This window comes from Danio aesculapii, chromosome 7, assembly GCF_903798145.1.
Source record: "Danio aesculapii chromosome 7, fDanAes4.1, whole genome shotgun sequence".
In the NCBI taxonomy this organism is placed as follows: Eukaryota; Metazoa; Chordata; class Actinopteri; order Cypriniformes; family Danionidae; genus Danio; species Danio aesculapii.
Window position 1 is genome coordinate 4,179,770 of NC_079441.1, and position 27,434 is coordinate 4,207,203.

Sequence of the window (27,434 nt, forward strand, 5' to 3'; positions counted from 1 at the left end):
AAGGAGACACTCACACACAGATACTCATAGAAGCACACATGGAAACATGCATCATACATACTCACGCTTGCACTGACACACGTTCACAATGACACACACTCATGCATGCAATCAAGGAGACATGCACAAACACACACTATCATACTAGTCATGCACTAATATGCACGCATGCACAAACAGAAGCACACATACAAACACACATCATACATGCTCACGCTTGCACTGACACACGTTCACATTAACATGCACACACACACACACACACACACTCATGCATGCAATCAAGGAGACATACACAAGCACACACAGTCACTGATATGCACGCATGCACAGAAGCACACATATAAACACACATCATACATACTCACATACATGCATACACCACACACATGCACAATAACATGCTCAGACACATACACACAATCACTCAAAAACATACACACACGCCATGCAATCATATACAGATATGCATCCATAGACGTATATACACACACATGCATACACACATAGATGCACACTCAAGGGGACATACACAAATACACACAGTCATACACTGATATGCACGCATGCACAGAAGCACGCATATAAACACACATCATACATACTCGCATACATACATACACCACACACATTTACAATAACATGCTCAGACACATACACACACACAATCACTCACAAACATACACACACACACACAGCATGCAATCATAAACAGATATGCATGCACACACGTATATACACACACAAGTGCATACACACATAGATGCACACTCAAGGGGACATACACAAACACACACAGATGCACACACACTGTCACAGGGCTTAAAGTATTCCGGCAGTGTGCCAGATCTCCGGTGTGCGGCCGTGAGGAAAAAAACAAAACAATTTTAGAGCCTCCAAGTGGTTTAATTAGGGAGGCTCGAAATAACCGCTTAACCGTTAACCGAAAGTGTGCGTTTGTAACCGATTAATGGTATCAGTAAACGATTAAAAATAGTATTTGGTATATCTTTGAGGTTTGGCTGCATATGGGACCGATCACAGCGCACACGGTCTTCGCGTTGAGAGGGAGCGTCTGTTGAATGGTTTACTAACGGCCACGAGTGTTTACATGCTGCTTAAGCCTAGTTCACACTACAGGATTTTAAGCCTGATTTGAGCCCGGTTTGGAAGTTAACGAGCTCGCCGACTGATCAGGCTGTGATCGGGAAGAAATCTGCGGGTGCACGACGCTCGCCAGTCTTTATGTGTGAACTACTGAACAACGCATCAAAGAGGCTCGCTGAAACGTCGCCGACGGAAATCCAATATCTAGCATGCTGAATATTCCAGAGCAGACTCGACCCCACGTGCGGTCAGATGTAGTGACGAGCTGCAGCCAATGAGAGAGCATATCAGCTTGAGCTGAATGCCTGTGGAATGGAAAGGCGTGCTCTTTGTGATCGGCCTCTAAATGTTCAACAAACATTTGTTAACTCGCGGGACGGTAACATGTGCAAACGCGTGTCCACAGACGTGTTTTGCCAAAGAAGCAAAATGAAAGAAGGATATCTCTGGTCACAGTTTGACACAGATGAGTTGACAAATCAGCGCTGATGCTGATCGCCCTCTGTGCTGCCTGGAGCCGCGTCGTAAACTTAACAAACAGGCCATTGATGATTTAGTGTACAACCAACAAACCAAGCTCTTTTCCATTTGGAAAATTACAGTTATTAATAGTTCTTATGTAATATCAGTTAAAAATAGCCTACATAATTTACGAAAGATCTTCTTGATTTTTGATTAATAACTCTGCACCAAACTGAGGCTTTCATTTTACAGCTTATAAAATGTATGCAAACTAATGCAATATCGTATGTAAACAACAAAATTGTTATACAAAAGTCAACATAGGAGCCTTGAGGTTCATTGTCATTTTCATTCATCACACACAGCGCGCGCACATGAACCGCGAGTGAGACGGAGGAAATAAGTCCTAAGACATAATCTTTAATCTAATGACTTCTATTAAAAGTGTTGACAGAGGTTTGTGATATAATAATAATAATAGCGGAGCATTAATTAAATGCATAATTCCTGTGGAGCGATCGATTTGAGGTAGCTTGATATTTTTATTTGACAGAAGAAAAAAAGCATGATTGGACAAACAGCAGACCCTCAGCCTCCTCCACTGGACCAGCTCCATTCTCTGCTCCAAATGTCTTAAAAAGAAAGAGTGTGCAGGACTTTGCTTACAACCCAGAAAAAAAAGAAAAAATAAGCGATAATGGCCTTGATTTCACTTCTTATCTTCAGTTTAGTAGTTCAGTTCTTTAACACTTTGAGCCCTTGTTATTTAAGCACTTGTTATTGTTAAATAACTACTAAATAAACACTTGATTTGACATAGTACTTTTAAATAAATAATGCAAAGCATAATCATTAAAGAGAGTCTGTCTCAGTCTCAGTTTACCAGTTTTTAAGCACTTTAAGTTCTTGTTACTTTATTCATTTTAATTTAATTTTCTTCTCGGCTTAGTCCCTTTATTAATCTGGGGTCGCCACAGCGGAATGAACCGCCAACTCATCCAGCATATGTTTTGCGCAGCGGATGCCCTTCCAGCCGCAACCTATCACCGGGAAACCCATACACACTCATTTGCACACATATATACACTATGGATAATTTAGCCTACCCAATTCACCTATACCACATGTCTTTGGACTGTGGGGGGAAAACGGAGCACCCGGAGGAAATCCACGCAAACGCAGGGAGAACATGCAAACTCCACACAGAAACGCCAACTGACCTAGCCAAGGCTCGAACCAGCGATTTTCTTGCTGTGAGACGACAGCACTACCTACTGCGTTGCTCCTTGTTACTTTATTTTTGTTATTGTCCTCAATATTTTAAGTAAGTCCTTCTGTGCAGTTTCTCTCCATCCGACTACCCCCCCCCCCCCCCCACCCCACCCCAACCAAAAAAAAAAGTTCTGGCTCAGAATTTTTTTTACTTTAACCCTTGCTGTCATACACAGATATGCATGCATACACAGACAGAACACATCATACGTTCATACATACACCACACACACACTCATGCTTTCACGGCTACACACGTACACAATAACATGCTCGCACACAATCCCCCACAAACGCAGATGCACACACACTGTCATGCAGATATGCATGCGTGCATCCACACATCTGACATACTCGTAAACACGCCACACACTCATGCTCTCACAGCTGCACACGCACACAATAACATGCTTGTTCACACACTCGCAGTTATTCAAGTCTCAGTTGTCACCTCTTCTTTGCTCAGCCATTCATTCGTTATTTTGAACCTCACACATGTATTCATTTATCAGCTGTGTTTTCCTTTATTTTGTGTTGATCGTGTGTGTTTATTTCTCCAGCGTTCCATGTCCCCCTGTCCCCCACCGAAGGTACACGTCCTGCTCATTTATTCTCTCACTTACACCACCTACACTAATCACCTGTCAGCGTGTTGTAGGAGAGATTCTGCTGTGTGTGTAAGTGTGTGGTGAGAGCGCAGACTGATGTTGTGTATTATCTGATGTGCAGTTCGTCCGGGCAGCGTGAGGAACATCATTCAGCAGTTTGAGAGTAATTCGGACTCTATGGAGGACGGAGAGCTGGAGGGGCAGAGGTTGTCCGGCAGCTTCGGGGAGGACAGTATGGAGAGGTCTGAGGACGTTCACACTTATTATATTGTCAAGTTTATTCATTAAAATCTCAAATTGGGATCATAAATGCAAATGCGTGTTAATATTCAATTTAAGTGTATTAGTATAGTGCTGTTCACTGTAATTATTGCTCAATGCAGCTTTACAAAAAGTGCACATTAATGCATTACAATCAGAATCAGAATCAGAAGATTATTAGTAGATTTATTGGTAAATAATAACTAGGGCCAGACAGAATCTGCTGACGTTTTTGGATATTTCGGTGCTGAATTTTGTGAAAAATCTGCAGATTTATGTGGAAATATTTTGGGAGTATAATTACTAAAAACTTAATATATGAAATAAATAAATAAATAATACCTTTAATCACTTTTATGTAATGTTTACAGTGCAAATCCAACTAGATCCACTTAATTGGTAAGCTAATCAAGTCTCTCATATAATATCTCTACCAAAAGACAGCAAATATTACTGTACAAACTGTATTTTTAATAAATCATATGAACATTTGTTAATAATATTACTGATATTAAAATCTGAATAAATATAAGTTTACACAAATGTACGCAAGTAATAACTAGACTCAATGATGGGCTAAAAATCTGCAGATTTCAGTGCGGGCATATTCAGTGTGGGCCTACTAATAACTTAAGCTGATTAACTAGTAACTGATAGCTTTTAACAGTAAAGTTATTATATTTAAGCATAGTTTTACCATGCTTAAATTAATATAATAGCATCATAATATTATCATGCTTCATACAGTTTGCTAACTTTTTTTGTACACTTGTTTTCAGCTCTTTTTTTTCTCTTTATGATTAAAATGTAAAAATAAATAATAATATAATAAGATTAAAAAAAAATACTAATTAGATGCATGTTTATTTATTAGTTCATTAGTTCTCCAAGCTGAAAATGAACATGAAAAAACATCTTCAGATATGATTTAGTTCTATAGAAAGTAGTTAGAATTAGTTAAAGTTCATGTTAGGTAATGCAATGTCCACCTAAATAAGTCCACTTCTGCATGTACATAATAAATGTATTATAAAACAGACATATTATTATGCTACTGCATTATACTGTACAGCAGGGGTCACTTCAGGGCCCACATTTTTTTCTCTGATCAGTTTTTGGCCCACATGTCTGACATTTTTCTCTAAAATATTTGTATGAAAGGCTCATTTAAACCTTTATTTATTAACAAATAGTACATTATATTATTATAACAAATATATATTATACATTTGTTGTGCCTTCTGATTTTTATATAATTTTATTTAAATGGAATTACATACACACACACCACACTATATATATATAAGATATATATATATATATAATATATATATATATATATATATATATATATATATATATATATATATATATATGTATATGTATATATATATATATATATATGTATATATACATACATACATACACACACATATATATACACACACATATACATATATACATATATATATATACATAGTATACACATATATATATACACATATATAACACACACACATATACATATATACATATATATATACATACATATATATATAATATATATAGACATACACAGATATAGATATATATATATATATATATATATATATATATAGATATATATATATATATATTATATATATATACATACATAGATTACATACATATATATATACCTACATATATATATTAATAATGTATATATGTATATATATATATCTATATATATATATTATATATATTATATAAGTATATATATATTATATATATATATATTATATATAATATATATATATATATATCTATATATATATATATATATATACATATATATCTAATATATATATATATATATATATATATATATATATACATATATACATTATACATATATAATATATATTATATATATATATACATATATAGTATCATATATATATATATTATATCTATTATATATATATATATATATATATATACATATATATGTATATATACATATATATGATATATATACATGTATGTGTATGTATGCATGTATGTATTGTGTAATTATATATGTATGTATGTATATATATATATATGTATGTATGTATGTATGTATGTATGTATAGGTTTAATTAAGGTCATGAACTAATGAATTTTTTTTTTTTTTAATGAGGTTTAGTTCAAAATTGAGCTGCATAATTTGCATAGTGATAATAAAAGTATTTAAAGAATTTACCTTTTGCAGGTTTATAATGTTTTTCTCAGCTGTTTTTAATGTTTAGTTGATGTATTTCTTCTGTGTGTCTCTCAGTCCGACCATATCAGTGCGATTGGCTCGCAGCGAGTCTTTAAAAGCTCAGGGGGAGGGGCGTCGGCGAGGAGGCGGGACGGGGGCGGAGTTTGTGCCTCGTTCCCGTAGTGACGTGGACATGGAGGACTGTGAGGAGAGGGAGGGGCCCGGACTGAGGCCGTTACATCACAGCGCATCATCATCAGCCTCCAGCAGCTCCGCACGGTAACACGCACATCTGCTCTATTAACACACTCACACACAACATCTGCTCTATTAACAAACATAACCAACATCTCCTTTATCAGTCGTTAAGATGTTCATAACTAATAACGCATTTAGAAAACAGGATCTAACTAATAGATTGTTGTACATCAGTTTTATCTGAATGGCTTTACAGAGTCAAATGAAATGAATACATTTGGTCACTAAACAAACAGTTTAAACCGAGTCTTGGAAACTAAATTGTATTTATTTTATTTTTATTTGTTTCCATTTTTGCTCCTTCATTTTGCATTAACTTAAACTTGAGTCAGTTCACAAATCAAGTTCGAATAGCACTTTTCATAACAATTATTGTTCCAAGCAGCTTTGCAAAAGGTGTGTTTTATTGTAGCATTGTTATACTCGTGAAATGAAATGCTATTTAATAATCTCATACAAAATAAAAGTTTGCGTTTACATAATTGTGTGTGTTGTGTATTGTGCTGGATCGCCTTTATTTAATCACCCTAATTAAATAAAGATAAACCAGAATCCTCCCTTCGCTATATTTCTTAGCTAGAGTTTAGTTAAAGGATCGTCTTTATAATGTATTTTGCTAGAGAATAAATTAGATTCATACTTTACCACACAGGGTAACTCTTGATGGGTTCTGGAAAATGAAGTCAATGTCCACTCCAGTTGAAGATAAGTAATAAAATACACTTTTATTAATAAAATAAAATCCAGTGAAAAGGTAGAATAAACAAAAGACAAATGACAGAAACAAAATCCTTTACTTTATCCTCCGTTGAGGAAAAAGGGCAACCGACTTCAGTATACAGAAGTCGGAAAGCGCAAAGCTGGTCAGTTTGGTTCAGCTTTTATACTTCCAATATCAGGTCATGCACATAACTACACCTCATATATCAGTGAGGACTTGACATACTGCATGTAATTACCGGTACACCATCTGGGTTTTACCTAATATATCAAAACACTAATTATAAATCACTAAAGGACCAACCAATATAATGTGGTCTGACCACTCAGTCAAGAATTCTACTATTCAGCAAAACTTATAGGTCATGTCTTATGTGAACAAATTTATAGCTGTTCCATAGGCACATCTTAGAACATAAATCAACATACAAACACTCTCATACACATTGTCTAGATACTTTAAGGCATTAAGCATTCCACAAGGTATTAGCAATGAGAGGCACCCCTAATTTACGATGACTATGAGACCTCCCGTCTTAGCGAGCAGAGTCTCAGGTCTTCAGGGTCAGCTGCGCGAGCTGTGTGCACTCCGAGGGTAGGAAGTCAGGAAAGGGTAAGAACAGATGAGGGTCCAAGGGAGGTAGCATCTCCCTTCCTCTCTGTTCCTGTGTCCTGCGCGCCCTCTTCTGGTCACGTCGTGCTCTTCTCTTGCTCTTGACTGTTTCAGATAAAGTTGAACTCTGAAGTATTGGAATGTCCGAATACAGGAGAGGTTTGCGTTGGTATTTTCGTTGTCTCACGTTAATAATGGCACCATTCGTTCCATGGGCACCGTTTACTACAGTATGTATAAAAGCCCTCATCTATAGATACACATCTATAAAGCACGCTTATTTCAATTGATATATATATATAAAATATGTATATATAACATCTCATTATATATAATTATTAATATAAGTGAAAAGTTTATACATTCAATTCACCTTTATTTCTATAGAGCTTTTACATTGTTCATTGTGTCAAAGCAGCTTCACATAGAAGATCATAGTGAATTGAAACAGTGTCAGTTCAGTTTTCAATTCAGTTTAAGCTCAGTTCAGTGTGGTTTAATAATCACTACTGAGAGTCCAAACACTGAAGAGTAATCCATCGATGCGCAGCTCTACAGATCCCGAACCATGCAAGCCAGTGGCGACAGCGGAGAGGGAAAAAACTTCACCAATTGGCAAAAGTGAAGAATTAAAAAACCTTGAGAGAAACCAGGCTCAGTTGGGCATGACCATTTCTCCTCTGGCCAAACGTCTTGGCAGAGTGCATATCTGCGCGTTTATATATGCAAAATAAATATACACAACAGATGCGCATCTTAAATGTAAATACAAACCTATTCTCTGCACAGTTAATCACAATATATTATTAAACAGCATTATTTAATAGGGCTCGAAGGTAACTTTTTTACTTTGTAACACCGGTGCTCCCAACTCAAATATTAAGAAGCACCAGAAAAATTTAGGAGCACCCAACAAAAATGAACGAGCACCACTGCAAATAGTATATTAAGGGATTTATTGTATTTGAAACGACGTCAATCAGGACTAACACAAACCAGAAACATCTAACCAATGCGTATAACTTTTGATTATTGTGCAATAATTCCTAAACTAATGTCTAATAATTATAAAATATTAATGATGATGATGACAATAATGCTAGCAATGAATTACATTTCTCATTATCATGCTGCCCTGAATGTGCTTGAATGTGAGATATGTGCTATAAAAAGTCCTGCTGACCATCGGCGCTATACCTTAGTTATGAGCTGCAGTTTTTAGTTTAAACTCAGTAAAGGCGAGCTTCTTTGGCGATTTTGTGTACAGTGTTAAGCAGGTCGCACACCGTAAGCGCTGCTCGGCGCCGCGACAGCGCGCACATGACAGTTAAAAGTATACACACACCAGATGCGGACAATTCTCATGATATTTAAAGAGCCCATATTATACATAAAATAGGGTCATATTTAGGTTGTAAGGGTCTCCAGCAACAGTCTAATATGCATGCAAGGTCAATAAACACTAATCAACATATAAAAGTAATCACAGTGCACACACACTTCATAGTGTAAGGCTTTTTTTACACACACACAACCCTCCTCAGAAGAACTGGGGAGATCGAGACGAGTCCCTAGCCGTCACACACTCTACCTGCTCTTTTTCTCACACACACAACACACACACCACACACACACACATACAAACACACACACACATTACGCTCCTCAGAAGAACTAGGGAGATCGACACGAGTCTCCTGTCTCCTAGCTTACGATGGCCATAGCAAAACAAATGGCAGAGAAACGCGAGCTAACAGAAGCATTTAACGAACAAAGCGGCACGCGTCGCGTATTCAACGTGGCTTACATGCGATATGAGAATATAAAGAGTAACCGCGTGTACTGTACCAGGTTAACAAGTAACAAAACACAATAAATACATAATTTGCAAGCTAACGAGGCAACAATTTTAATCGCACTTACTTACACTAGTGAATAAACCTCAACCACTGACTCTTCACAGTTTCATCTTTGGGTAGAGACTGTCAATAAAATCACAGCATGACTTCATTCGACCTGCGGCATCTGTGTGTGTGTCTAGTGTTTTTTCTGTTAGTGGGCGGGGCCGCAGGTTTCAAATCTCCCGGGTTTGAGCGCAACTACTGGCGGGGCTTGTGTTCGTAGCCGCGTCATCGCGAAAAACCTAATGACTTGTTATCAAGACGACTCGTTTGAAGCACTATGAGTCGACTCTTTTATAGATGAAACAATAGTTTTAAACACTGTACACTTACAGATTTAAGCCTTAGCTGGATATTTCACTTCACTTAGAGCTGTGTGACACACTACATGGAAGGGCATTTTCAAAACCCATAATGTGGGCTCTTTAACATGAAACTAATCAGATGGCGCTCTGCGACACGGCAGAGAAATGAACAGTGTCCTGAGTCGTGACTGGGCGCCGCCGACATGCGGCGCCGGTGTGTACCCTGATAGAAACCTGTGTTTATAATTCTGAAATGTATGGCGCGGCACTTCTGGTGTGCGACCTGCTTTAGATTTTACATTTAGCGGACATTTGCGCTGAACACGCAATGAATGCAACGCATTGAGATTCAGGCACCTTCTCCGAAAACACTCGATTGATCTCAGCTGGCGGATCAACATCCACCACATGATCGCTGTCATCAGCGCAGTTATTTGTAACTTTAGGTGGGGTTTGCAAACCTGTGCACTTTTCACTCTTTAGCCGTTTACATTTCCGTGGTCACAAAAGCTCCCTGTTATCTGACAGCGGAAAGCCTTGAGCGATTGACAGCTAATATGAACCAAAATAGTGGCAGGGAAGAGCAATTCAGCATGTTTTTAGAAAAAAATCGAAACGGGTGGCACCAGGGGCGTAGCAACCGGGGGGGACACGTCCCCCTCACTTTTTGGAAACAGGTTACTCTGTCCCCCGACTGGCCCACATGTTTTATTTGACCTAGCGGCCGCAAGTGTTCTCTGATTTGTTACTTGATTTGAGTGAACGATCACTCAGCCAATCACAGCGCGAATCTCTTGAGCGTCTGCCACAAGCTTCATTCATTCACTTTGCAGTCAAAGACAGGGATGATGCAGAAGGGAGCAACAGCTACAGCTGGTAAATCACGTAAAGTCCCTGGTGCTGGTGTCTTGTCTGGCGCTGAGCCAGAGAAAGACAGCGGGGTTAAGTTGGTTTTGTTTTCGGTTTCCTGACACATTCAGTGACAGACGGCATTAACTAAAAAACCACTCACCCTAAAAACATCTAAACTGTATTCCCTACAAAAAGACAAAGCAGGTTATGTTTCACAGCTGTCTTTCTTTTTTCGCTCGATATTACGAGCACTGCTTGAGCAGTCGCAATAAGCGTTTAGCCAGAGAGAGCTCGCGCTGAGCTAAGCTCTCAGTAAGGGACCGTCGGAAAAGTGCTTCTTTTTTTTAGTTTTTTTTTCCCGAAAACAAGACCAACTTAACTCTGCTGAGAAAGACGTGTTATTTTATCACAATTATGCAGCCTTTTTTACGGCCTATTGCTTAATTTATGATTTAGACATGTAAATACACACAAGTACTAGTAAAACAAGAACTTTAGCGTTAGTAAAACACACAAGGAAGTCTAACAATCCATTAAAATATAATTTGCGGGTGTGTTTTAATCATATCAGATACACATACTGAAAGTAATTATAAAGTTGAATCTACTCCTCTCTGAGTTCACCAACCACTTACTTGCATATATTTGGGGAGTAATTGGTGAATTTACGTGTTGAATCCTGCGTGTTCTGCTCTTATGAATGACGTATCGGCCGCAAGACACATGGCGATGTCCATCTTACGTTATATGTGTAGTATCAACTTGCAATTTTGCAATTGAATTGTAGTATTTAAAAATATTTTCACACAGAGTAATGCTTAATTTAAATGTGTGCTTCTGTTTATTTATTGTTTTTAATATTTTGTAATTATTTTAGATTTTGGTTAAAAGATTATTAAATAAACTTGCTAATAAATCATTAATCACTTTTGGGTGACCATACAGCTGTCCCCCCCACTTTTAAAATGGCTGTTACGCCCCTGGGTGGCACTACAAACATTATTTGCAGTCGCACAAATGCTCCCAAATATATTATGAGGTCACATACATTAAATTTCAGGCGCATAATGCAACCATAAAGGTTGCAGTTTCGAGCCCTGATAAGATATTTATTAAATAATTAATTAATATTTTAATCCTGCTATTTAATAAGAATTTAAAGTCTTTCAGTATTCACATTTTTTTAAGCTTTTATTTAAAGCTAATTGAATTTCTATAAAGTATTTTTGTATTAAATGTTGTTGGTAAAATGTCTATGGACAGTATAACACTATATTTACATTTTTTATTGTTGCTTTATTAGGTTCAGACAGAAAATAACACTGCAAATACAAAATAAACAGCATTGATACATATAGATATACATAACATGGCATAACACTGATACAATTCAATAAATTATCAGGAAAACATATTATGCATATAGATATGTTGGAGTTTCTCTTATCTCTAATGTTTTAGGTTTGGAATTTTAAGTTTATAACTGCATTTCAATCTAATTTGCGTTATTATTTCAGGTCGTTGGAGAACCCGACGCCGCCATACACGCCTCGGTCTCAGCGCAGGTGACGTTTCTAAGCACACGCACTCATTCTTCACTCGTTTATTCACCCGTTCATCTCTGATTCTGTGCTGTCTGCCTGCAGGATTGTGGAAGTTCCAGTGTCTCTGTTACCGGACGCTCCGGCTCTGGATGAGGACGTGATCGACTCGCAGAACTGGCAGGACACGGTGGAGCCGCACATATTAGCATCGCTAACATCACGAGAGATCGACAGACAGGCTGTCATCTACGGTACACACACACACACACACACACACACACACACACACCCTCATTCATGCAGTAATCAGGGTTCCCATGCTTCTGGAAAGTACTTGAGCTTCAGACATGAGGCCTGAAATGTTCTTAAAAACAAACACAAGTGCTTGAAAGTGCTTGGTCTAAATTTGAAATGAAATTAGTTTATGGTGTTATTTCAGCAATTGTACTGTGCTGCTGTCAACAACAGAACTAAAACTTGATGAATTCTTCATTTAAAAAGGCTTACGTTAAAATCTTGTGCAATAACACTGACAAATAATGTACGTTCGGTCAATATTTCAGAAACCCACATTTGAATGTTATCAGTTGTTACGCCCCGTGGCTCACAAGGACGTAACCAAAAAGAGGGACACCCAAGAAAGCCAAAATTATATGACACGATTGATTAAAGAAACAGATTTAAACAACTTAAAGCGCAAATATGTCAATGTAGTAGTCAGGAATCAGTGGTGTTTCAGATTAGATGCATGCATGAATATTTAATGTAGTGTAGCAATGCTGGATGACCAAAATAATTAAATATAACGAAACAAAAAGTCCAGTCCAAAGCAGCAGTTTCCTTCCAAACACTAGCCGTAAGATTTTAAAAGGTTCGGAGAAGTAAATGACAGGTGTTTCCTATAGTGGTTAGATTAAAGCGGAGCCCACCCTCAATCTCATCCAGACAGACTCCTAGGTCATAGGTAGGGATGTAACGATTCACCTGACTCACGATTCGATCATACCTGTCAACATTGGGATGTGAAAATAAGGGATATGCCCACCATAATAAGGGATTCCCCCGGCCCCTTATTAAATATGGATTACTAAATCTGCTCATTTGGAGCGGTTTCATTGTAAATAAACAGTTAAATGGTCAGTAATATGCTTTATTATTATTATTATTATTATTATTATTATTATTTACGAAAGAAAAATTAAATAGTATACATTAGCAGCAAATACATGACCAAACAGTTCAGCCTATTAAAATTAATAGCTATTATGATGAAATAGAATCAAGCTATCAGATTTTTTCAGTTTCTTCACTGTATAACTTACACATTCTGATTAAAGAGCAACGAATGAATCTTTTACTTATTTTGATTTTTTTTTTCTTTTCATTACATTAAATAACAGGTGTCGATTTAAAAATGCACACATCTAACATTATAATGAAAGCTGATTGATTGCTTTCCTAACTTTTTATGCTCATTTAGGACGAAATTAGTTGTGTTTGAAAAAACCTACCAAGATCGACATCTTTAGATATTATTATTATTATTATTAATTATGCGTATATGTCTGTTCAAACACGAACCCAAAACCCAGACTTTCACTCCGCTTCAAATCACATGTACAAAATCCGTTTGGGAAACAGCGTCTGTTGATCACTTTGGCGCGCGTCAGCTGACAGTCACGCACCGCTATATGACTGTTTTGAGGATTGCATATGAAGGGGAGACGGCACCTGTAATGAAAAGGAAAGGAATCCGCCGTGTTTTATTTTTTCAAAGTATTTTCATGCCTAAACAAGGCGAAAGCACAGAACAGACTCGTATTGAAGAGCAAGGGGCGGCCCCTGGTGGTTCAGCGGTATGGGTTGCGTATAGGATGCTCGGTTCTTTAATGTCTATTTGCCACCCTTCAGAGAAAGACTGAAACTACGGGAGAAATACGGGAAAATACTTTTACGGGATGATAGCGGGATAGAACTGTAAAATACGGTAGAATCCCGGGAAAAACAGGAGCGTTGACAGGTGTGAATTCGATACAATTCACGATACTAATCTCACAATGTGATTTAGTCACGATTTTTTTAAACAAAATTATATAAAACAAATTTAAGGTGAACAAAAACCCTTTCATTTTTTTTCTTAAATGCTGCACATTTTTTGCAAAATAACATATTTTCTGCCATAACTATAAGAAAAGAAAGAATATAAGCAATATATAATATAAACAATATATATTGTTGATACAAAATTTTTTAAAAAGAAATATCAGCATACCTACCTGAAGAGGTGGTCTCTTAGTTTGTGGTGAGTATGTGATCCGCACTAAAACAGACCCAACCGCAAAAAGTACTGCACCTTTTGGACTAATCCAGCCTCTGTAGTCTGATGCGCTGTCCCATCTTATGGGGTTTCGAGGACAAACATTTGTTGACAGCGCTTAATCGACAGTTTTAAACAGAGAGAGAGGGGGAAAAACATTACCTGATGGATTGTTGGTAATATTTCTGGAAGGTTGTTTTCCAGCCGCACTTCATTCTCGAAATGTATAGTTTTCTAAAGTGATGTAAACGAACTATATAGTATACTATGAGCAGGGATACAATCAGACAGCGCAGCGACATTTTGTGTCTGCCGGTTTGTTTACCTGCAGGAGTTCATTGACATTTTCCCGCATGTTAATTCTGACCAATCGAAAAGCAGTTTAGGAAATACGTTTAACAACATCTGGCCAATGAGTGATGTGGATTTTGTCACATGACTGCATTTTGGTTCTTTTTAACTGGTTTAGACTAAAGCAATCAGTTTGGTGTGAAAAGGATCCAAAACGGCAGAGAAATGCTACAATGGATCACTTGTTGCCCTTGGTCCGGACTAAATGAACTGAACCACACATGTGAAAGCACCCTATGTCTCCTATTGAACTGAATAAACGAAACCCTCTTTCAGTGGTAAAGCTTTGACATCTGGTTGTTTTTAGAAGTTTTGGTCTGGTCTTGGCCTGTTGTGATTATGATATATCTGTCTAATAGTGGTTTATTATCTGCTGTTGTCTTGCTGCAATTCCTTTAATAGCCACAAGAGGGACCAAAATACAGAGGTTCTGCTCAAAGCACACACATTTTTAAATTAACCTATATAAACATCCCCAGTTTGATCATATTGAAACTCTTTAATACTGTGTTCCAGTATATGATACTTGTGTTTAATAAAACAGCTCTTTTACTCTTGTGCTGAACTTCATAACAAGCAGCTATCGAATAAACCATGTTCAAAAAGTGAACTTATTTATTTAATCCTTAATAGGCACATAAAATACTCATGGGGAAAACACTGGAGCGTTACAGTTATTGTTAATTATATTGTAATTGTAGTTGTCGTGTGTGGTTCCTCACCATACATACTTCCCAAATCTGTCATTATTCACTTGTTCGAAACCTGTTTGAGTTTCTTTCCTCCGTTCAACACTAAAGAAGCCTGTTACCATTGACTTTCATAGCATTTATTTTCCTACTATGGAAGTCAATGCATACAGGTTTCCAATATCCTCTATATTGTTCAACAGAAGAAACTCATAATGGTTCAAAACTACATATAAAGGAGTAAATAGTGAGTAAATTTAGATTTTTGCTTGAACTATCTCTTTAATTCAGTATATTAAGCCAGTGAATATATCAGTTGAAATGTTTAGTGGGTGGGTGCGTCCTAAATCGCATATTTATGCACTATAACATACCATCTTTGTAGTAGAAATAGTATAAGTAGTGCAGTTACACTGATAATTATTAAAAAATATATTTTAAGTGCACTTAAAATTCCTAAATGATGCACTTATTTAGTTGATAAGGAGAGTTGTGTAATGTTGAACACTTCATCCACTCAACACTTGCATCCTTGCTCATATAGCGGAAGCGGCGGAGATATCAGGCGTCGATATTGGATTAATTTATTCATTTTTACATTGTGAAGGCAACATTCTCCCACATAAGTGATTACGCCGTCTCCTGATTGTGAATACGTCTATACTCATACGCTACTATATTGGTAGTTTGGTCATTTATTTCACTAATTTGGCAACCGTTAAACATCACCCTGAAAACGCTTTGAATTTCTGCTTAGTAAAAAGTGTTCGTGTTCAATTTGGGGTAACGCTAAACTCTATATAGTGTGTAGTGTATAGCATGTCATTTGGGACGCATTTATGGCCCGTTTCCACTGACTGGTACCGTACGGTACGGATCGCCTTTATCAGGCTAGCATTTCCACTGCCTAAAGGGTACCAAGGGTACTCTTGGTGGGCGTGGTGTACAAAAGAAAGTTTCAGTCGACGTCATTCTCACTCAAAGAAACGTCAAAGTAAAGCTGTACGAGTCGTTCACATATCATATGAGTAGCTCTTCTCACAAAACAGAGGCTTTATACACATACTTGTGTATAAATGTTCATTACTAACCAGTCACATACGATGTAGTCGCAGGGAATGGAATCCGAATTTTCTGCATACGGAGATGATCGGAACTCCACGCAGCTTCAGGACTACTCTCTATTGGAAATGAATGACTTCCGGTCTGTCGTTTGTCATGTGCAGTGGAAAGACGGCTTAAGCCGAAGGAAAATGAACGAATGAGTTAAGAGAAAACCTAAAAAAAGATTTCTACAATATGAAATTCCTTCGTAGGTTTTCTGATGGAAGCTGATATGAACTTTCTGTCTGTATAACTTGTATCTTGCGTACCGAACCGTACCGTACCACTTTTTCGGCACCCTTTCGAAAGGGTACCAAAAGGCGGAGCCACACGCGCAGCTGAACGCTTTTGGTTTACAGAGATACGTCATTCGCTTACGCAACAAGCCAGAATGAAAACAAAAAACCCTGCCATGTTTAAAATACACAGCCAAGATATTTTAGCGAAATTATAAATACATATAATAACGAGCCATGGTCGATCTGGGCGCAAACAAACCTTGTCGTCGTCTTGATAAACGGCCACAAAGCCATGGAGTAGAGCAGATTTACCCTGAGCCCCGTAGTTTTTTACGAGCCAGTCTGAGGCGCGAGCGGTTTCGCTTTCTTGCTAGCGCTCGCGCACGTCTAACATTATATCTGAAATAACAACTTCTTGAGCTGATGATAATAACCTGCGCTTGATTATTGACGTGCTTTTGAAACCCGATCCTGTCAGACACTGACAAACACGAGAGTGAAGCGTGAAGAAACAAAGGAGAAGCCGGAAAAAAAGGAGCACATTATTTTTCAACAAACGCGAATAAAATGCCATGTATAACTAACTTATTATCTTCACCTTTTGGACTAATATGAACCGAGAATGACGGAATTACTGTCTAACAGAGGCTACATGTGCTGCTGAAGATTACAGACACAGATGAGAGGTTTTCACTCACTGTAGGCTATAATTTCTGTTGTTTTGAACCTAAATACGGGCGAAATGTCTGCTGTGTGTAGTTCTTCTGTAGTTGGTAACATATCAGAGACTGTAAGGGGCTGTATGTGTTTATATGTGTTCATTTATTTATTTAATATAATTACAGACGTTACAGTAGGCGCACTGTCATTGATCTGCAGTTATAATCAACTCATGTTCATTGTAAAGTTAGTAATAAACATTTCTACACAAGTATTTATGTGTATAAAGCCTCTGTGTTGTGAGAAGTGCTTCTCATATGATATGTAAGTGACCTGTACAGCTTTATTGTAGACATTTCCTCCAGTGAGAATGACGTCGACTGAAACTTTCTGTGGTACACCACGCCCACCAAAAGGGTACCCTTGTTAGTGGAAACGCAAGCCTGGTAAAGGTGACCCGTACCGTACCGTACCAGTCAGTGGAAACGAGCCATTGTATCATCTGTTATCAATATATCGTTGTTTTGATACCTTTATATTGTATGTGTATGTACATCCATTTCTTTATTCGTTTATATACTTATTTTTATTGATTTATTTAGTTAGTTTTTATAATTTAGTTTTGTTTTCTTTAGTATTTAGTGTTCTTTATGTTAAATGTTTCTAAAAAATGACAGTGTTAAAAAAAATGGTTAATTAATAATCTTGACAGGCCTAGACCAGACTGATCTTTGCTTAAAAAAAGGGAAGACACTAAACTCACACACTCTACGGTTGGGTTTCTAAGTATTTAGGGCATCATTTGGGATGCAACTGGTGTTTACAGATGAAATCTCAGACTTTATAGCACTAATAGCCCAAGGAGAAGAATAAACTGTGTGAAATTGAGGATATTTTCCGCTCGCCTTGCTTCTGTGGTGTATATGTTATATCTGATTCGTGAGTTTTGTCTCTGAAGATCAGCGTTTCTCCTCAGGCACTGAAACGAGCTTCTCTGACAGTTTCAGACATGCCTCTGTCATCAGTCTGACGCGGAGATGAACTCTTAAGATGATGCATGAGCAGAAACTATATTAATCAGTGTCATGCGTGATCTCAGACTGCCTGAAGACTCAGACTTGAGCGTGTTTATGGGGAAAGTGTAAGCTTTGGAACATTTTTAGGAAATGGTAGCCCAAATCTGAGGCTGTCTAAGGAGACGCACACGTCATGACAACTCAATATGCGCTTTGTGAGCAGGTTATGAGGTTATGCAGAAAAGAGTCACTGTTTTAGAAACTGCTTAAAATATTACATAACCAGTGTAATCAGCCTTAATTAACAAAATCTCTCAATTATTTTAGTTACATTTTAAAGACTACTACATAAGATTTTTAAACTGAGAGCATTTTGATGGATGTGATTTTTCTGGGAAAAGAAATCATATAGATAGTATAAATCATATATAGTCAGAATCATATATTTTTATTCCATGTGTTTTTCCAAACATATCAGATTAAGTCAGTGCTTTATTTGCTATTTGCATGCTATTTTTTGTAATAATTTCTCCCCCAATAAAACATGTGCCTCATTTGTGTTGCTTAATAATAATTTTGACCATCAAATCTTTTATTTTAGTTTGTTTTTCATTTGCTTTATAGAGCTGTTCACCACGGAGGTTTCACATCTGCGAACGCTGAGGGTTCTGGATCAGGTGTTTTATCAAAAAATGCAGAGCGTCCTCAGTCCAGAAGAGCTGTCCTGTATTTTCCTGAACCTCCGTCAAGTCTACGAGCTGCACGGTCTGTATTCACACTGATTTTGCTCTGACATTTTAGCAAACCAATTCCGGAAATAAAACCCAATATGAGTTTATGATGTGATGTGAGTTTTTCGTTTAGGATTAATAGTTACTGCATACTGGAGGCAGAACATTTTATCATGCAATTATAATTTATCATTTTATTCATTTGGGAGGCTTGTATGTACATAATGTGATATTTCAGACTAGTAGTAAGATGAAAAAAGTGTTTGTGCCTGTTGATTTTAATTACAGTGCTTATCTTTAAATAGTTTTTTCTCCACTTCAACACAACATACACACTCCACACTTGATAGTTTTATTCATATCTGTATTCTGAAAGATTTTACTGCGGGGTTTGTTGATGTGTCGTTCGAGTCATTTTAGGGAACATTTTATACATCATAACCTGATCAGAATGTGTTTTATTCTGGCTGTTGACTGTTTTCTGATTATAGGGATGAAGGAAAGAGAGATCCAAAAATCCTTCTATAAAACATTTTACACTAATATGTCAACAAAATTATATAAAAATTATCAAGCTTGTTTTAATCTTTTCAGATTTTTTTATTATGCACATTTTATTTAATATCATATCTAAAAATAATATAATGGAAACTGTATTGCAGAGAGTTAAACTGAACCTTATTCTTGCTTGAACTCTTGTGAAGATTTCGGTTGCAGTGCATTTTAAATATTTTTTTCTTTACAGCAAACACACACCAAACTTGATAGTTTTATTCATATCTATATTTTAAAGGTTTTTACTGAAGGGTTTGTTGATATTGAGTAATTTTAGGGAACATTATTATACAAAAAACATGATCACATAGTTTTTTATTTTGGCTGTGGACAGTATTTGTTCAGAATATTAAATTTATTTATGCACATTTTATTTAATTTCACATTTAAACAATATTTTAGACAGCTATCAACAAAAAAGTGTTTTCAATTCTTAATGTAATCCGTCCTCTGGAGGAGTTAAATTTAACCCTTTCTTGCATTAAGTTTTGCGAAGATTTCAATTGCTGTGCATATCTTTAAGTCGTTTTATCTCCACTTCAGCACAACAAACACACACCAAACTTGAATGTTTTATTCATATCTATATTCTAAAGGTTTTTACTGAAGAGTTTGTTGATATTGAGTAATTTTAGGGAACATTATTATACAAAAAAAAGATCAAAAAGTGTTTTATTTTGGCCGTGGACAGTATTTGTTCAGAATATTTAGTTTATTTATGCAAATTTTATTTAATTTCACATTTAAACAATATTTTAGACAGCTATCAACAAAAAAAGTGTTTTCAATTCTTAATGTAATCGTCCTCTGGTGGAGTTAAATTTAGCCCTTTTTTTGCATTAAGTTTTGCAAAGATTTCAATTGCTGTGCTATCTTTAAGTTGTTTTATCTCCACTTCAGCACAACCAATGTACACCAAACTTGATAGTTTTATTCATGTCTATATTCTAAAGGTTTTTACTGAAGGGTTTGTTGATATTGAGTAATTTTAGGGAACATTATTATACAAAAAAAAGTTAAAAAGTGTTTTATTTTGGCCGTGGACAGTATTTGTTCAGAATATTTAGTTTATTTATGCAAATTTTATTTAATTTCACATTTAAACAATATTTTAGACAGCTATCAACAAAAAGTGTTAAATTTAATCCTTTCTTGCATAAAATTGTGAGAAGATTTTAATTGCTGTGCTATCTTTAAGTCGTTTTATCTCCACTTCAGCACAACAGACATACACCAAACTTGATAGTTTAATTCATATCTATTTTCTAAAGGTTTTTAATGAAGGGTTGGTTGATATGTAATTTGAGTCATTTTAGGGAACATTTTATACAAAACCCTGATCAAGAAGTGTTTTATTTTGGGTTAATTTTATGAGATCCAAAATCTCTTCTATGTAAACTTCTGACGTGAATATGTCAACTAATAAGTTAAACATTTTTGCCCTGACTTCATGCTCTGTTCATAATGTCTTTGAGGACATGTACACAAAATAATGCATGTTTAATCTAAGTACAACTAGAGTTAAATTTAATGGTTTTCTTGTATTAAGTTTTGTGCTGATTTATTTGACAGTGCATATCTTTAAGTCGTTTTATCTCCACTTCAGCACAACAAACACACACCAAACTTGATAGTTTTAATCGTATCTATTTTGTAAAGGTTTTTACTAAAGGGTTTGTTAATATGTAGTTTGAGTCATTTTAGGGAACATTATTATACATAAAAACTTCATCAAAATGGGTTTTATTCTGGCTGTGGACAGTATTTTTCCAAATATTCTAAGTTATTCAAGATTCCTTCTATAAAAACCTTTAATGCTAATATATCAACAAAATTAACTTTAGTTTTTTTTAGTTAACTTTTTTTAGTTAACTTTAATCAGTGTTATAGATTATTTTGTGTACATTTTCTCTTACTGCAAATGTAAACATGCAAAAACGTTTGCAATCATTAATGTAATCAACTGGAGGAGTTAATTTAACCCTATTCTAGCCTGACGTCTTGTGCTAATTCTAATGTTGATTTTGATATTTCAATGTTGATTTTCTTTTCTCTCTCAGCGAGTTTATGCGAGTCCATGAAGAAGTGCAGGGAATCGGTAATAGTTCAGGGCATTGGAGACATCATGCTGGCCAGAGTGAGTCTCTTTCCTCTGTCTTCATCTCTGGATTTCTGTCTTGCGTTGAAGTGTGTGATATTTATAGTGCTTGTTTGTGTGTGTTAGTTTGAGGGAGAGGCGGGAGATCAGTTTGAGGAGCAGGTTTCGCATCTGTGCAGTCAGCAGAGTCCGGCGCTGGAGCTCATCAAGAACAAACAGCGAAAGGACCCTCGATTCGCCCACCTCATACAGGTAAAAAGCATCACTGCGGCAAAGTTTACTGATAATCTGAACGGATTGAATTGTATCTGTTTACATGTACTCCAAAAATTGTAATCTGATTCCAGTATTTATTTAAATGTGTTTTATATACATTCCCATTAAAACATTTGGATTGAGGAACGTTTCAACTCAAGTTCAACGCAGATAAAAATAAGTTTATAGTGGGTTTGTTTGTTTGTTTGTATAAGTATTAGTTTTGATTTTGAAAGTGTATTCCACACACACGGGGAGTTCTTTAATTATTAACAAGTAAACCATTTAATAGTTTTAAATGAGCTTAAATTTAATTGTAAATGCAGGACTGGTTTGTGTATCCTTTATTGTATTGTTTTGATAATTTGTTTTTCAGGAGTGTGAGGCCAGTCCTCACTGCCGGCGGCTGCAGCTGAAGGATCTGCTGGTGTCAGAGATGCAGCGCTTGACCAAATATCCACTGCTGCTGGACAACATCATCAAATACACAGAGAGTGAGTCCACACACACACACACACACACACACACACACACACACACATACAGCAGCCAACATAACGGCATGTTTTTAGGTGTTTAGAGGTCAATTCACACCACACTAACAGACACAACACACAGGGACAGCAGATAACAACACATCAATTTAAAACAAAAGTGAAAATAGAGGGAGGAAAATCACTTCTCACTCCATTACATAACTGTATTGGGAATTATTTCAGGGGAAAAAAGTAGTGTTTTCAGACATGTTCGTATAGTTTGACAACATAATACAAATGAGCAGTTCAGAAATCAATAATTGGTGGAATAACCCTTATTTTCCATCACAGCAATAAAACAAAAGTGTGTTTTTTACTCAAATATGCATAAAATAACTAATTTGTCATGTTTTCAGACACAACGTGATGCTAATGTTTTATCTTCACAAGAGTCGAGAAGTCAATATTCGGTGGAATAACCTTGAGCTTGAAATGTCTGAATTCTGCAATGGTGCGGAAATAGAAACAATTTCTAAAATTGAACATTTTGCACGTCGTCGTCGCAGATGTTTAGGACAACAACTATTTTTAACATCACAGATGTTTGTATATTTTCCCGTTTCCACTGAGTGGTACGGTTCGGTACGCTTTTCAGAATCAGAATCAGAAAGAGCTTTATTGCCAGGTATGTTCACACATACGAGGAATTTGTTTTGGTGACAGAGCTTCTACAGTGCAACAGGATTACAGAGACAGGACAAAAAACAGATCATAAATATATTTTAAAAATAAATACAAGTAAGTAGTGAATGCAAATACACAGATTGACAAGTGTATGTACAGTTTATTACTATATACAACGTTATATGTGCAGCTGTTATGTGCAATTTGGCATGTAAAGTGTGTTAAATAAGTGTATATGTGTATAAAAGTGTATAGCAGTAGTGATGTTGGTTCAACAATTATTATCATCAAGTGTTCATGAGATGGATTGCCTGAGGGAAGAAACTGTTTCTGTGTGGGGCTGTTCTGGTGCGCAGTGCTCTGTAGCGTCGACCAGAAGGTAAAAGTTCAAAGAGGCAGTGTGCTGGGTGTGAGGGGTCCAGAGTGATTTTGGCAGCCCTTCTGCTCGCTCTGGATAAGTACAGTTCTTGGGGAGTAGGAAGTGTTGTACCAGTGATTCGCTCAGCAGTCCGAACTATTCGACGTAGTCTTTGGAGGTCGTATTTAGTAGCTGAGCTAAACCAGACAGTTATTGATGTGCAGATGACTGATTCAATGATGGAGGTGTAGAACTGTTTCAGCAGCTCCTTTGGGAGGTTAAACTTCCTCAGCTGACGAAGAAAGTACAGCCTCTGTTGAGCTTTTTTGACAATGGAGTCAATGTGAGTGTCCCACTTCAGGTCCTGAGAGATGGTGGTGCCCAGGAACCTGAATGACTCCACTGCTGCCACAATGCTGTCCATGATGCTCAGTGGGTGGAAAGCAGGGGGGTTTGTCCTGAAGTCCACTATCAGGAGAATGGCCGTTTTATGGCCATTCCCACTGTTAAGGGGTACCTAAAAGCCTAAAGGGTACCATAAGGCGGAGCTAGACGTGCAGCGAGCGCTATTGATTTACAGAGATGCGTCACTCGCAGAAGCAGGAGAATGAAAACAAAGGAAGCGCCATTTTTAAAAACACAGCCGAGACATTACACCGTAATATTATATACATATAATCAGAGCTTAATTTGTAAATTGCGAGGTCCCGGATCAGATCGGGGTAACAGATTTAGCATGCTACCCGAGGATGTAGAAGTGTCGCGCATGACAGTGAAGAGGGTTGGGGAATCGCGAAAGTGAACAGCGGACAAGGAGAAGGGTGGTTGAAGAGGATGATGAGTAAAATGAGATGCCGGATCACATTTCAGAGGTGTGTGTTCCAGCACAAATTAAGCCCTGCATATAATAACAAGCCATGGTCGACCCGAGTTGAAACAAACCTTGTCGTCGTCTTGTTGTACAGCCAAGAAGCCAAGAAGAACATAATCTGCTGTGTCCTGTTGTTGTTTTATGAGCCCGTCTAAAAGCGTGAGCGGTTTCGCTTTCTCCAGAGAGCTCGCCGTGTGTCTATATATGAAATAACGAACTTCTTAAGCTCAGGGATCATTGAAGCCCTCTGATATCCGATCCTTTCAGATAGAGACAAACGTGAGAGTGAAGCACGAAAAAACAAAGGAGAAGCTGGAAAAAACAGCAGCAAATGATGCTTCAGCAACCTAAAACATGAACAAACTGCCATGTTTAACTATTCTCATCACCTTATGGACTATTATGAACTCTGAATGATGAAAATACTCTCTAACAGAGGCTACATGTGCTGCTGAAGATTACATACACAGATGAGAGGTTTGCTCTGACTGTGGGCTATATGTTGTGGGTTGTTTTTATACCCAAATAAGGACTAAATGTCTGCTGTGTGCAGTTTTTTGTAGTTGATAACATATCAGAGACTGTAAGGGTCTGTATGTGTTCATATATGTTCATTTATTTATTTCATATAACTGCAGACGTTACAGTAGGTCATTGATCTGCAGTTATAATCAACTCATGTTCATAGAAAGGTTAGTAATGAACATTTATACTGAAGTATTTGTGTGTATAAAGCATCTGTTTTGTGAGAAGTGCTTCTCATATTATATGTAAGCGACCTGTACGGCTTTACTTTGACATTTCCTTCAGTAAAAATGACGTCTGAAACTTTCTGTTGTACACCACGCCCATCGAAAGGGTACCCTTTCGGCAGTGAAAGCGCCCGCTTGATAAAGGTGACCCGTACCGACCCGTACTATACCGTACTGTACCTCTCAGTGGAAACGGGCCATAAGTGTCTGTGTGTGTTTCCAGCGAGTTCTCCTGATCTGCCGCTCCTCCAGAGAGCTCAGGCGTGCTGTCGTGGGATTCTGCAGGAGGTGAATGAGGATGTGAGGGAAACTGAACACCGGCATCTGCTCAGCCAATACCAGCGCAGGCTGGATGCCACGCCTCTAGAGAGACTGGCCAATCCCGTCGCAGCGCAGTTCAAGGTATAAGCTCCTCCTACACATTCATATTGACCTTACTCTATATCTCTAGTCTTTTTGGCTCAAGACTTCCCCTCTCATTCACTTGCATTGATTATGTTAACAAGAGCTCGTTCCGCAAACTGATGTTTACTTATTATATTGTTCTAATTTCTATGTATAGTCACGCACTTGCACTATAGTATAGTCACGCACTTGTTTGTAGAGCAAGTAGTTTAGCTGTTTTCTGTCATTTATTACTCCTTGTCATTTCTCCCATAGGCAACTGAATCGGAAGTTCTAAAACAATCACAAATAAATGGAGCTTTCACTTCGCAAAACAAGTCAATATCAATGATTAATTATTAATTTCTCTGTGTTTCTCACAGAATCTGGATCTCACCACCAAGAGGATGGTCCACGAGGGGCCGCTCACGTGGAAAGTCAGCAAAGACAAAGCCATTGGTAATTTATTTATTTATTTTATTTTATTTCTATCTACACAGAATCTTACTAATTAAATTAACCAACAAAAATTATTCTGCTTTTATTATGGTACAATAATGATTGCTGAATTTATGTATTTTAAATAAGAAATATTGTTTTCTATTGTTTTGGTTTTTTATCCATCCACAGGTGATCACATGATTAATTATTCCTTAAAATAAAATTAGGTTACGTGTTTTAACATTAAGATGATTTTAGAAACTGTAGATTTGAGTACATTTAGCATTTAAAGATAAACATTTCTAGCACTTGAAATGTATTTTATTCAATTTTTTTTACAAATACTATGATCATGTTTAATATTTAAAGACGTATATTATTTAAAATACTTTTAGAAACTAATTATGAATGCATCTTTACTGTTTTAAAGGCCTCTGTTATCCTATGTAGTTTGTTTCAGAAATGAAAATGTGTTTTAGGAAACTTTGAAAACATCTAAATCCTTTAAATCAAAGTCTAATTTGTTTATAAAGACACATTTGCTTACAAATTTATTGACAAATGTATTTATTTATAATAAAAACAACACTTATTGACCACTGTGCTGTACAAGATATCCGCTAAGAAAATAAATAACATAAAATGGATACAAATGACTACAGAGCATTTGATAAAAAGGCCAGGAAGGCCAGGTTGTTGCCATGAATATAGCCAATGCTGCTGAAAAGGCATTAAAACCTTAATAAATAAATACATTTTTAAAAAATATTCTTACGTGATGGACGTGATTGTTTTGCACACCGATGAGCTAAATGCGGAAACACACAGAAACTAATCTCAGTTAAAGTCTGCATGAACTGTGTTAGGTAGCGGATGCACCTCGATACGCACATAAGGTTAAGGATGACCGCTGTTAAAAGAGGTCACCCGGAGTCCCCGTTCCTGTTCCCCAAGCACTCACACAGGCCAAGTTGTGAAAAAGGGGTAACAAATTTATTAAACAAAAATTCCAGTATAGGAACCAGGGAACAAAAAGGCCAAAACAATAAACAAAACAAGTCACGCTACCTAATATTAAATTTCTTACCTAAAACCGAATATAAAAGTTCCGTAAATGAAACAAACAATTCTGACCTCCATAACTATCCATTAAACAGGAGAAAACTAGACAAAAGAAAAGGGGCCTTCCCTTAGATAATTCAGCAGCAAGTAAACATTTAGCCACAGCTAACACAGAATACCGTCCTAGTACCGTATTTAACAGAGTATCTCACCAGATGACTTTGGAAAAAGGTTTCAGACAGAAAGATATCACTGCCACAC

At 36.8% G+C, this 27,434-nt stretch overlaps 1 protein-coding gene across 1 annotated transcript in view; it reads left to right on the forward strand.

The window, feature by feature from the left end:
- Nucleotides 1-26,610, forward strand: part of arhgef11 (Rho guanine nucleotide exchange factor (GEF) 11) — a 72,983-nt gene extending 46,373 nt beyond the window's left edge. Inside the window, exons 22-33 of the mRNA XM_056462580.1 lie at nucleotides 3,402-3,431; nucleotides 3,571-3,691; nucleotides 6,013-6,216; nucleotides 12,104-12,151; nucleotides 12,233-12,381; nucleotides 19,131-19,271; nucleotides 21,853-21,929; nucleotides 22,017-22,142; nucleotides 22,522-22,639; nucleotides 25,510-25,688; nucleotides 26,054-26,129; nucleotides 26,591-26,610. Of these exons, the coding sequence (XP_056318555.1) occupies nucleotides 3,402-3,431; nucleotides 3,571-3,691; nucleotides 6,013-6,216; nucleotides 12,104-12,151; nucleotides 12,233-12,381; nucleotides 19,131-19,271; nucleotides 21,853-21,929; nucleotides 22,017-22,142; nucleotides 22,522-22,639; nucleotides 25,510-25,688; nucleotides 26,054-26,129; nucleotides 26,591-26,610 (1,289 nt within the window). The remainder of the gene's footprint in view (nucleotides 1-3,401; nucleotides 3,432-3,570; nucleotides 3,692-6,012; nucleotides 6,217-12,103; nucleotides 12,152-12,232; nucleotides 12,382-19,130; nucleotides 19,272-21,852; nucleotides 21,930-22,016; nucleotides 22,143-22,521; nucleotides 22,640-25,509; nucleotides 25,689-26,053; nucleotides 26,130-26,590) is intronic.
- Nucleotides 26,611-27,434: the final 824 nt, after the last annotated feature.